Source organism: Cebus imitator, unplaced genomic scaffold (genome assembly GCF_001604975.1).
Source record: "Cebus imitator isolate Cc_AM_T3 unplaced genomic scaffold, Cebus_imitator-1.0 Scaffold234, whole genome shotgun sequence".
In the NCBI taxonomy this organism is placed as follows: Eukaryota; Metazoa; Chordata; class Mammalia; order Primates; family Cebidae; genus Cebus; species Cebus imitator.
In genome coordinates, this window is record NW_016107549.1 from 2207190 (window position 1) to 2219635 (window position 12446).

The 12446-nt window shown below is 49.4% G+C and overlaps 1 protein-coding gene and 1 non-coding gene across 2 annotated transcripts in view; both read left to right on the forward strand.

Moving 5' to 3' along the window:
• Nucleotides 1-994: 994 nt before the first annotated feature.
• LOC108282072 (zinc finger protein 709-like) overlaps nucleotides 995-12446 on the forward strand; it is a gene marked incomplete at its 5' end in the record, with an annotated part of 38233 nt that continues 26781 nt past the window's right edge. Inside the window, one exon of the mRNA XM_037727597.1 lies at nucleotides 995-1084. Coding sequence (XP_037583525.1) covers nucleotides 995-1084 — 90 coding nt within the window. The remainder of the gene's footprint in view (nucleotides 1085-12446) is intronic.
• LOC119466855 lies at nucleotides 8148-8254 on the forward strand. The gene has a single exon (XR_005195347.1). It is a non-coding gene; the product is annotated as a U6 spliceosomal RNA (small nuclear RNA).

Below are 12446 nucleotides of genomic sequence, written 5' to 3' on the forward strand. Positions count from 1 at the left end.
TTGAGTCAAAAGGTTTTTCCCATTGGAAGGAGGAACATAACCTAACAAAAAGCAAATATGTTTATTTACCCCAGTCATCTATCATTACAGTAGTCTCTTACTTAATGTCACAAAACATCAATCAACATGAAGAATGGGATGGAAGAAGCAAATGTGATTGAAGATGATAGCATTGTTTGCTCAGTAAACTGAAGACAAAACTGGAAATCTATTAAAACTGGTGAAGGGGCCGGGAGTGGTTGCTCATGCCTGTAATCTCAGCACTTTGGGAGGCCAAGGCGCACGGGTCACGAGGTCAGGAGATCGAGACCATCCTGGCAAACACAGTGAAACCCCGTCTCCAGTAAAAAGACAAAAAAGTAGCCAGGCATGGTGGCATGCGCCAGTATTTAGTTCCAGCTACTCTGGAGGCTGAGGCTGGAGAATTGCTTGAACCCGTGAGGCTGAGGTTGCAGTGAGCCGAGATCGCACGGCTGCACTCCAGCCTAAGCAACAGAGCGAGACTGGCTCAACAACAACAACAACAAAAAATTTTAACTGGTGAAGAAGTCAATTTGCTGCTATGCTTTGCTGGAGCTATGATCACACTACTTTGTCACCCAGGCTGGCGTGCAGTGGTGTGATCATAGCTCACTGAAGCCTCAAATTCTTGGGCTCAAGCAATTTTCCCACCTTGCTGGGACTAAGGGTGCACACCCCGATGCCTGTTTAATTAAAAAAAAAATTTTGTGTAAAAGCGGGGTTTTGACGTATTGCCCAGGTTTCCAACTCCTGGCCTCAGCCGATCCTTGTGCTTTGGCCTCCCATGGTGCTGGGATTACAGACGAGAGCCACTGCAACCGCCTTGTAGTGTATTTCCAATGGGCGAGTAGGTTTAATTTCACATGGTTATAAATTGTCATGTAAGGGGCCTTTGAAGCATGACGTTTTGGTATTTGTTGTGACTTTCCCATGGGCCTTGTGTGGCAGGTAATGGATATCCACCCTGTGAACTGCAGACTGGCCTGGATCTCGGCGGAGGTGGGAAACCCTTTCCTCCTCCTGTCCAGCTGTCTCTGGCCCGTACAGCCTGATTGATTGGCAGGTACGCTCCCTTTAGTGCTTGTCTGTGCGCATGCTCACTTCAGTTCCCTTCGGAGCCTCTTGGTCCCACTGTGTGTACCTCAGGTTTGAGCGCTTCGTTGCCAAACCAAGGGGCTCTCCTGGGCAGTTCTTATAAGTGGTCATTCCCATAATGAGAAGCAGTAAGCCAGGACATAACAGGGTTGAGGAGAAGACTTTGCCCTTGGCCACTTCATCTTTTTGGGCATGTCTCACTTCTTTCCCAGTTCCAGCCCCCGCCCTTTGCTGCAGCCTACCTGGGTCTTCCCCACCTGAGATGCTCACTTGAGGCCAGGCGCGGTGGCTTACGCCTTTAGTAGAGGCAGGGTTTCTCCATGTTAGTCAGGCTGGTCTTGAACTCCCAACCTCAGGTGATCTGCCTGCCTTGGCCTCCGAAAGTGTTGGGATTACAGGCATGAGCCATCACACCCAGCTGCTAATTTTTGTATTTTAGTGGAGACAGGGTTTTGCCATGTTGGCCAGGCTGGTTTCGAATGCCTGACCGGTCTCGAACGCCTGACCTTAGGTGATACACGCACTTTGACCTCCCAAAGTGCCAAGATTACAGGTGTCAGCCACTATGCCTGGCCTATCTTCTTCCTTCTTCAGTAGGGTCTTGCTCTGTTGCCCAGGCCGGAGTGCAGTGGTGCCGTCTTGGCTCACTACAGCCTTGACCTCCCGGGCTCAAGCAATCCTCCCACGTCAGTCTCTAGAGTAGCTGGAACTATAAACAGGTGCCACCACATCTGGCATTTTTTTGTAGAGGCAGGGTTTTGCCATGTTCGTCTTGAACTCCTGGGCTGAAGCCATCCTCCCACTTTGGCCTCCAAAAGTGCTGGGATTACAGGTGTGAGTCACCACCTCCTGCCAGAGCTGTTATTTCTTAATCACTCCCAGATGTCATCCATGCTGCTGATCCACAGACCACAGAGTGCTGAGGTGATAACAGACATGGTTAGGCAAGCAGGAGACAGATCCCATGGTTGTATACCTAGAGTCCAGATAAGAAGACAAACTGTGTTTTTGGTGCTGGGAGGGAGGGTATGGAAAGGCCCCACCATTCCCATCATTTACGGGAGTCTAGACGCAAACATGAAGAATCCATTTTGATTCTTCAGTGCAGTAGAGAAGGCTGTGTAGGTCTGAGAACATATGCTGGTGGAGGGGGTTCCCACGTTAGTCTGAGTCTATGGTAGGTTTCTCTGGGGGGCTGATGCTCCAATTGAATCCTGAAGCCTGAGTAGGAGTTACACAGGCAGAGGTAGGTCCTCTAGAGTTTCTGATGGAGTGAAGGAGAGAGGAGAGTGAAGGATGGGTCCTATTGTTCAGAGATCCTGGGCGCTGCCTCTCACGCAGAGGAGGAAGTGTCAGGGGAGATGATTGGAGGGAAGAGAAGGGTTATGTTTTGTGTTTGGCCGTGATATATTTCAGACAAAGGGAGGTGTTCAATAGCTGTTGGACCTGGGATTCTGGAGCTTGCGAGAAAGATCTGGGTAGAATTTTGAGTCATTAGCATATAAAGGTTATTTGAAGGCCTGGGTCCAGAAGACGCCACCTGGTTTCAGGGTGAGTGGCAAAGTATAACCAAAGAATAAGGCTCAGGCGGCCAGAAGCTGTCTACCTCTGAGGGCCGAAGGGGGACGAGCCTGCAAGAGACTGGGCAGGTTGTGGGGTTCCAACCCCAAGGGAGCATCTAGGGGTGAGTGTTTACAGCTGAAGCCCTGGTGGGCATGTGTTACAGCTCTTTCAGTTTAGCTGTCTGTAGGCGGCTTGTGTTGGTTCAATTAGATCCCCTGCCTTATCGCAAGGACAGATGGCTTTCTGTATCCAGGGCTTTCTTGCCTTGGTGTACCAGAAGAATCAGACCACATGTGGGCTTGGAGAATGAGTGTAAGGGTTTTTTTTCTTGTTTGTTTGTTTTTTGAGACAGAGTCTCACTCTGTCACCCAGGCCGGAGTGCGATGGCAGGACCTTGGCTCACTGCAAGCTCCGCCTCCTGGGTTCAAGCAATTCTTCTGCCTCAGCCTCCCCAGGAGCTGGGACTACAGGCACACGCTGCCACGCCCGACTAATTTATTTATTTTTTTTGTATTTTTACTAGAGATAGGGTTTCACTGTGTTGCCCAGGCTGGTCGTGAACTCCAGGCAATCTGCCACCTCTGCCTCCGCCTCCCAAACTGCTGGGATTACAGGCATGAGCCACCACGCCTGGCCAAGTGTAAGGTTTTATTGAGTGAAAGTAGCTCTCAGCAGATGGGGGAACCAGAAGGGAAATGGGGTGGGAAGGTGGTTTTCCCCTAGAGTCAGGCCGCCCAGTGGCCAGGCTGTCCTCCGACTGCCCCAGCCTAACTGCCTCGTTCCATCGTGGATGGTCTGTTGGTATCTGCCAGTGCCTGTTGGTGTGCTTCTTCCCCAGTGTGTTCCTCTCATTGTCCAGCCGTTTGTGTCTTCTTCTGCCTGTGTGTTCCTCTTGACGTCCAGCTGCTTGTGTGCATGCCCACTAGGGTCTTAGGGTTTTTATAGGCACAGGATGGGGGTGTGGCAGGCCATGGTGGTCTTGGGAAATGCAGCATTTGGGCACAAAAACAGAAAGGTCTGTCCTTACCCAGGCCCATGGGGACAGACCCAGGTGTTGAGCCCTTATTAAGGAACAGCACGGGGTTCCACCCTTCCCTTCCCAGCACTTCCCTGCCCCTCTCCTGTATCATGTCCCCCTGTGAAGAGGTACATATAACTTCCATTAGAACGTGGATGACAGTCAGTCTTAGGCTACTTCCTGCTGACAGGGGCGTTGTTTTGGGGACAATAGCAGTCGGATTCCTTCCAGAGGTCTATCTAAGGGTTCTTAGCAAAGGGGAGCCATTCATCCAAGGCTCCGGTTGCCTGTTTGGAGTTTGATGGCTTCTAAGCATGAGAGGAAAATAAAACAAGTTTTATAAGGTTTAGTATGCATGGGTTAAACATGTGTGTTATACAAGGAAAGAATTTAGTGCCAAATAGTACAGAGATAAGAAGTGAAATATATTAACAACAATGTTGTACCCTGAGCTGTTTCAGCCTGGTGAAAGAAATTGAACCTTGTATGGGAGCGGTTAAATTATAGAAGACAGATAACTATTCTTGCCATATGTTTAGGAGTTAACAGGTGTACCCTGGGAATTCTGGGGTTTGTGTGCTTGCACGGTGGCTATTAAAGCTTTTGCCTCTTTCTTGTGTTTCCCTTTCTCTATTGTAAAAAACTGAGGTGGCCACTTTCAGGAGGTCCCCTAATGTACTATCTGGTCCCAGGGCCTGTGTCTGTAACTTCCTCTTGATGTCAGGAGCTGCCTGAGTAATAAATTTATCCTTTAGGATTCGTTGTCCTGTAACTGAATCAGGAGATAGGGAGGTGTGCTTTACCAAGGCTTCTCTTACCCTTTCCAGGAAGGCAGTGGGATTTTCATCAAATCCCTGGTCGATCATGTATACCAGTATAATCAAGAGGCTTGGTCTTAGTCCTACAAAAATCGTCCATTATGCACACCTAAAAGTGTCTCCTTTTCCAGTCTTCCATCTCATTACTAGGATCCTATTTAGGGTCATTCACTGGTACTGCTTCTCTTCTAGTTGGATAATATTCACCCTCTTCCCTGATGCTGTATGTGATACAAGGCTCGTCCCCACATCTCTCTGCTGCCTGCAGGGCGGCCTGCTTCTCAGTGTCCATCAGGGTCTGATTCAAAAGTAACATAATGTCTTCCCAGGAGAGTTCAAATATCTGAGTGAAGTTCTGGAAAGCCTCTATATCTATCAGGGTCATCTGAAAACTTGCCAAGATCCCCCTTGATTTGCTTTAAGTCCTGTAGGGAGAAGGGGACCTGGACCTTACTGAGCCCAAATTAACTCGGCATCTGTTGGAGGGACAAGAGTGAGACTGGGGCTTGTTTATAGTGAGGATTTCTAGGAGGGGGCAAGTGAGAGGCTGGAGCTGGATAGGGAGGTCGGGGTAGACCCAGAGGAGCAGGGGTTGAGGGAGCTGGCTTCTCTGCTAGGGGTGCCTCTGGGACTCACGTCTTTAATTCCCTGGGCTTGCCCCTTGTAGCCTTCCCCAAGATGGCGAACAGGAAGGCTGGATCAATCCTGCACTTTGGGCAAAGATCTGGATTGCCTTGCAAGGTATAGAAAGCCTGCACCTATGGGGCCTCAGACCATCTGTCCTCACATCTACAGAAAAGTTCCAACTGCTGGGTGGTACTGAAATGAATGGTTCCTTCCTGAGGCCCAGCCAATCCTTCATAATTTGGCCAAACCTTTGTAAAGAGGACTATGGGGTATTTTCCCCCCAGATTCAGAGGGTCAAAGCAGGCCCAGTGGTTCAGGATACACTCCAGAGGAGCATAAGCTGGGGGTGGTGAAGAGAGCTGTATGCTCATTCTAAAAGACAGGGAATAGAGGCGTCCCTCATTCCCTTCCTTCTTTCAGTGAATACCCAGGGTATGATGGAGAGAGAAAGACAGCATCCTCCCTTCCCTTCCACTTCTTATCCCTGAGTCCCAGTGACCTTGGCAGGTGTTGGCCATCGGTACTGATGCAGTATGTACCCATGAAGCAGGGAAAACCTGGAAAATAGGAATTAACTGCTCTTTCTTATGCCTTCATTTTTTCCTGCTGTTGGTAACCTTTGAGTTCCCTTGGCCTGTTTATGCCATGAAGCACGGCCTCCTTCCACGGGTTTGGGGTGTTCATTCGGCAGGAATCGGTCCTTCCCACTTACACTGTGCCTGTTGCCTGGCTTTGGATACCTTTGACCTGGTTTTTCTTTCTAGGACCTCAGCCTGAAGCTCAGAATTGAGTTTGGGACTGAAAAGTTATTTCAGAGGCTGTTTCTATCTGTTGAGAGTCTCATATGTGCCCTGCCAAATTTATAGTTATCAGCCAGCAGGGGTCGTTCCTCTGGGAGGCCAAGGAGGGCAGATCACGAGGTCAAGAGATTGAGACCATCCTGGCCAGCATGCTGAAACCCCTTGTCTACTAAAAATACAAAAATTAGCTGGGTGTGGTGGTGCACAGCTAGAGTCCCAGCTACCAGGAAGCTGAGGCAGGAGAATCACTTGAACCCAGGAGGCAGAGTTTGCAGTGAAGCTGAGATCGCTCCACTGCACTCCAGCCTGGCGACAGAGTGAGGCTCTGTCTCAAGAAAAAATTAAAAATTTTTTAAAAAGAAAAGGAAAAAGAAAAATATTTTAAGGGGGAAAAGGGGGAGATCCATCCTGGAAGAAGAACCCCTTGCTCAGTGCAAGTGGGTCCCTCTGATCCTTATATATTTTTTTCCCCTGGTTCAGACCAGGTTGGATTCCGTGGCCCGGGGAGAAATGTTCTGTTGGCATGGTGGGCAAGAAGTGCCCTGTGTGGTCCCAGTTACCACCAGTTTTTCTCCCATCCCCCATGTCTCGGATGGTGGAGGCAGAGGTAGAGGCAGCAGTGGCCGTGGCTGTGCTTGCCATCACCCCTTCATGGCTGTTGAGCTCAGCTTTTGCCTGCTGCAGGCATGCACAGGTGCCTGAGCTGGGAGAGAAGAGGATAAGGAGAGGTGCCCTGAGCAGTGTGTGTCTGCAGCTGTTGGGGTGAGGCATAGATGGCACCTCTAGGAAAGTTAGTCTGATTTGCATCTTTGGTGGCTGAGCCAAACACTCATTTTACTGAGTAACATTGCTGCAGCCTGTAGCAAAACATTTAACATTATAAAGGAAGAGATAAGGGCCATTACAAACCTTGAGAGAGAGAAAAGAGATGAAGTCTGAGGGTTTTAACTGGCCCTAGAGCAGAGTTTTAAAACTCCAGGAAGGGAAACAGAGCCTCTTGCCTGCAGGAAAGACAGCGTGGTGGCAGGGTTTTGGAAGAGAGGCAGACAGTTCTGCATTTCCTTACACTCACCTTCCAAGATGCTGGACAAGCCCCCAGTTGAAATGGGTAAAGTTCCTTTATCCCCCTCAAGGGGCATGTGACGGGGGGAGTGGCTCACTTCTTCAGTGCCCCACTTCTCGAACCTCTAGGAGGAGTTTGCAGACAGGCAGGTTGTGGGGCTCCGACCCCACAGCAGTGTCTAGGGGTGAAGGGCATGTGTTACAGCTCCTTCAGTTCAGCCATCTGTATGCAGCTTGTGTTAGTCAGCTCAATTAGACCCCCTGCCTTATCGCAAGGACAGAGGGCTTTTTGTATCCTGGGATTTCTTGCCTTGGTGTACCAGAAGAATTGGATCACATGTGGGCTTGGTGATTGAGTGCAAGGTTTTGTGAAGTGGAAGTAGCTCTCAGCAGATCAGGGAACCAGAAGGGAGATGGGGTGGGAAGGTGGTTTTCCACTAGAGTCAGGCCACCCAGTGGCCAGGCTCTCCTCCTCTCCTCCATCCCGGCCAAACTCTGTCGTTCCGCTGGCATCTGCTGGTGTCAATTGGTGTGTTCTTCCGCTAGTGTGTTCCCCTTGATGTCCAGCCACTTGTGTCTTCTTCTACCTGTGTGTTCCTCTTGACATCCAGGTGCCTGTGTGCATTGCATGCCTGCTAGGGTCTTGGAGGGTTTTTGTTTGTTTTGAGACAGAGTCTTGCCCTGTTTCGCGGGCTGGAGTGCGGTGGCATGATCTCGGCTCTGCAACTTCCGCCTCCCAGTTCAAGTGATTCTGCCTCAGCTAAGTTTTGTATTTTTAGTAGAGACAGGGCTTCACCATGTTGGCCAGACTGGTCATGAACTCCTGACCTTGGGTGATCTGCCTGCCTCAGCCTCCCAAAGTGTTGGGATTACAGACATGAGCCACTGTGCCTGGCTGGTGTCCCGAGGTTTTTGTAGGCACAGGGTGGGGGTGTGGCAGGCCAGGGTGGTCTTGGGAAATTCAGCATTTGGGTATGAAAACAAAACAGCCTGTCCTCACCTGGGTCCATGGGCACAGGCCCAGTGGGTAGAGCTCTCACCAGGGACCATGCCCTTCTTTTCCCAGCACTTCCCTGTCCCCCTCCTGTATTAGTACCCTGAGTTCTTTGTCTCACATTAAGAAGATTAAGGGATGTGGACACAGTGCTCGCTTCGGCAGCACATATACTAAAATTGGAACGATACAGAGAAGATTAGCATGGCCCCTGGGCAACGATGACACGCAAATTCGTGAAGCGTTCCATATATATATATTTTTTTAAAAGGGATGTGGACACAAAGGGTAAGGTTGGGGCAAAATTTCATAAGTGAAAGAAGAAAGCTTTCCACAGTAGAGGGAGGGTACTGAATGCATTGCCTACTATGAGGCTGAGGTCTGGGGTTTTCATGGATTGGGAAGGGAAGGAATGTGCTTACTGGTCTTTGAGAAAGCACTACTCAGCTTGGCCCAAGGACCTTGGCCCAAGACCAGTTGGGAGCTGAAGTGAAAGTTTAGCCTGGGACCTTGGCCTGGGACCACTCAGAGGCTGAGGTGATGATTCATAGTGGCTTGGCTCACAGTCCAAAGCATGTTCAGAAAAGGAAAGGAAAGTGTGCAGTGGAACCCACCAGAGCCTCCTGTGTTTATGCCCACAAAAGGAGAAAAGACTATTTCCTGGAAGCCCGCTGGTTATACAAAGGACAAAGGTGTTTTTATGCTGGGCCTTGCTTCCTCATCAGCGTGGCTGCAGGGCATGTCTTTCACACAAAGAACAAAGGCATTTCTGTGTTGGGCCTTGTTCCTTTATCTTAGTGGGCCAGAGGTTTGTGCAAGTTTTCTTATCTGTGCCTGCAGCCTGATTTTTCAGGCTGTTTCTTTGTTTAAGTGAGTTTTACCAAGGACCCACCCTGTCTAAATCTGCTCTCAGAACTACCTGAGACTGGATAATTTATAAAGAAAAGAGGTTTAATTGGCTCACAGTTCTGCAAGCTGTACAAGAAGCACAGCTGGGGAGTCCTCAGGAAATGTACAATCACGGCGGAAGGCAAAGAGGAAGGAGACACACTATACATGGCTGGAGCAGGAGGAAGAGAGAGATGGGGGGGGGTGCTGCATACTTTTAAACAACCAGATCTCATGAGAACTCACTCACTATCACTAGAACAGCAAGGGGGAAGTCCGCCCACAGGATCCAATCACCTCCCACCAGGCCGCTCCTCCAACAGTGGGGATTACAATTTGGACGTGAAATTGGGTGGGAACACAAATCCAAACCATATCAACATGTTACCGTGCAACTTGCTATTTCCACTTCAAGTTTCATACGCATACACTACCCTTGTTCTTAGCGGCTATACTATTCATTGTGTGACTCTGCAATAGTATATTCAACTGTTATCCTACTAAGGGATAATCCCAGAAGCTTTCTGATTTTTATCAGTGTGGTGATCCAGTAAAAGTCTCTGGACCCGTATTAAGAATAATGACTTAATGAGTACAGTGGCTCATGCCTGTAATCCCAGCACTTTGGGACGCCAAGGCAGGCGGATCACGAGGTCAGGAGGTTGAGACCATCTGGCCAACATGGTGAAATCCCATCTTTACTAAATACGAAAAGTTAGCTGGGCCTGGTGGCATGTGCCTGTAATCACAGCTACTCAGGAGGCTGAAGCAGGGGAATTGCTTGAACCTGGGAGGTAGAGGTTGCAGTGAGCTGAGATCGCACCACTGTACTCCAGCCTGGTGACAGAGCAAGACTCCATCTAAAAAAAAAAAAAAAAAAAGAATAATGACTAGATCTATTATTGTGAAGGATTCCCACAAAAGACATTGCTCATTCACAATGTATATATATTTTCTTTTTGCTTGTGATTGTCAGGTTAAGGAGGTTTTTCCTTCTTTCTTTTCTTCCTTTTTTCTTCTCCTCCTTTCATTCTTTTCGAGCTTTCTTGAGATATAACTAACAGACATAAACTACTTGGATTTAAACTATGAAATTTAATGTTTCACATATATATGCAAGTGAACCATCCCTACAATCAAGATAGTGAACATGCCCATCACTGTAAAAAACTTCCTCATGCCCCCTTTCCTCCTTTTTTTTCTTTCCCCATCCATAACCTCTGACTCCAGCTGATCTGTTTTGTTTCTATGGCTTTCTATTTATAAGAAAGTCACGGCCAGGTGGGATTACAGGTCACACCTGTAATCCCAGCATTTTGGGAGGCTGAGGCAGGAGGATCCCTTTAGCCTAGAAGTTTGAGACCAGCCTCGGCAACAAAGGGAGACCCCTGTCTCTACAAATAATTTTTTAAAAAATTAGCTGGGCATGGCAGCACACGCCTGTAGTTGTAAGTACTCAGAAGGGTGAGGTGGGAGAATCACTTGAGCTAGGGAGGTTGATGCTGCAGTGAACCATGATCATACCACTGCACTCCAGCCTGGGTGATGGAGCAAGACCCTGTCTCAAAAAAGTTATATAGTATGAAGTCTATTGTATTTGGCTTTGGTCACCTCCTGTGTCTAACCCTGACATGGTACCTCTTTCAGGCCTGGACAGAGGCCTGGACCCCAAATCCCTCTCTAGATCCTTGGAGGAAAGCCTCACAATGAGTCAGTCAAAACCCTTTGTGGGGCCTGGACTCTGTTCTGGGTCCCTTAAATCCCACCCTCTGGTCTTGGACACCATCCCCAGATCCACAAATGATTTCCTGGGATCTAGACACCACCCTCAGTCCTCCCAGTCCCTACCCCAGGGCACTGGAGACCAACCCAGCCCTTCAGGGCCTTTTCCAATGTGTGGGAGGGACCCAGAATATACAAGTCCCGTCTTCCCAGCTTAGTTTCCACCCCACGTCCTCATACTCTGCCTTGAAGCTCAGAACTGTGTCTCTAGGCCAGTGCAGTGGCTCACACCTCAATCCTAGCACTTCGGAAGCCTGAGGTGGGAGGATTGCCTGAGGCCAGGAGTTTGAGACCAGCCTTGGCAACATAGTGAGACCCCTGTTTCTCTACAACCAGTGAAAAAAAAAAATAGCTAGATGTGGTGGTGTGTGCCTGTCGTCCTAGTTTCTAGTGGAGAGAATGGGAAGGGTGTAAGGTAGGAGGATCGCTTGAGCCTGGGAGGTTGAGCCTACAGTGAGCCGAGATAGTGCTACTGCACTCCAACCTGGCTACAGAGTGAGAACCTGTTTTAACAAAAGAGAGAGAGAGAGAGAAAAAGAGAGAGAGAGAAAAGAAAGAGAGGAAGAAAGAAAAGGAAAAAGGAAGGGAGGGAGGGAAAGAGGAAGGAAGGAGGGAGGGAGGGAGGGAGAGAAAAGAAAAGGAAGGAGGGAAAGGAAAAGGAAAGAAAAGTCTGTCTCCAGCTGTCAGTCCCTCCATAAGAGCACGGACCATTATCTCACCTCCTTTCATAGTCCAAATAAACTCATGCTCTTCATCCACTGGGCTTGGGGGCACACCTAGGGCTGGTTGACCTCAGTGGTGATGGATAGTTGGAGAACAGGTCCTGCCAAGTGGAAGCGCCTGGCTGAGTATGGGCAAAGCTGGGTTACCCTCCCCCGCTTGCGTCACTCCTGTCTCCTCACCTCTGCCGGCCTCACTTGCAAGTCCCAAGGTTACAGGTAGGTCAGGTATCGGCCAGTGTTTTTCCCTAAGGTAAACTGGCACTCGAAGCATCCCCTGGCCCCCATCAACCATTGACAGTGGGACAGAGGTTGTTGCTTCTTTGCTCAGCCCTGAGAACCACAGAAAGGGGACAAGGCAGGGCTGAGTGGAGAAGGGCAGGCTTTGGGGAAGGGGAAGGGGCTGATCCAGTCCCTTACACCTATAGCCCAGGCCCTGGCAGTTCAGCACTGGGTCAGACGTACCTAGATAATCCTCCAGTGAACCTGGGGAATGACTGTGTTAAGAGATGAGAGCCTGGGAGATGATGTGACTAAGGAGGGATGTTAGGTGTGGCGGAGGTCCATGGGAGGGAGTGGGTTGGAGAGGAGCTTGACGTAAACTGGGAAATGAGTTAAAGTCCTCAAGTGGGAGCAGGCCAGGTTCATGCCTGTAATCCCAGCACTTTGGGAGGCTGAGGCTGAAGGATTGCTTGAGGCCAGGAGTTCAAGACCAGTCTGGGCAACATAGGGAGACCCCGTCTCTACAAAAATTAATATTAAAAAATAGGCCGGGTGCGGTGGCTCACGCCTGTAATCCCAGCACTTTGGGAGGCCGAGGTGGGCGGATCACAAGGTCTGCAGTTCAAGACCAGCCTGGCCAACATGGTAAAACCCTGTCACTACTAAAAATACAAAAGTTAGCCAGGCATCATAGCGTGTGCCTATAATCCCAGCTACTTGGTAGGCTGAGGCAGAATTACTTGAACCAGGACCTGGGAGGCAGAGGTTGCAGTGAGCCGAGATCACAACACTGCATTCCAGCCTGGGCTATAAAGCAAGACTCTGTCTCCAAAAAAA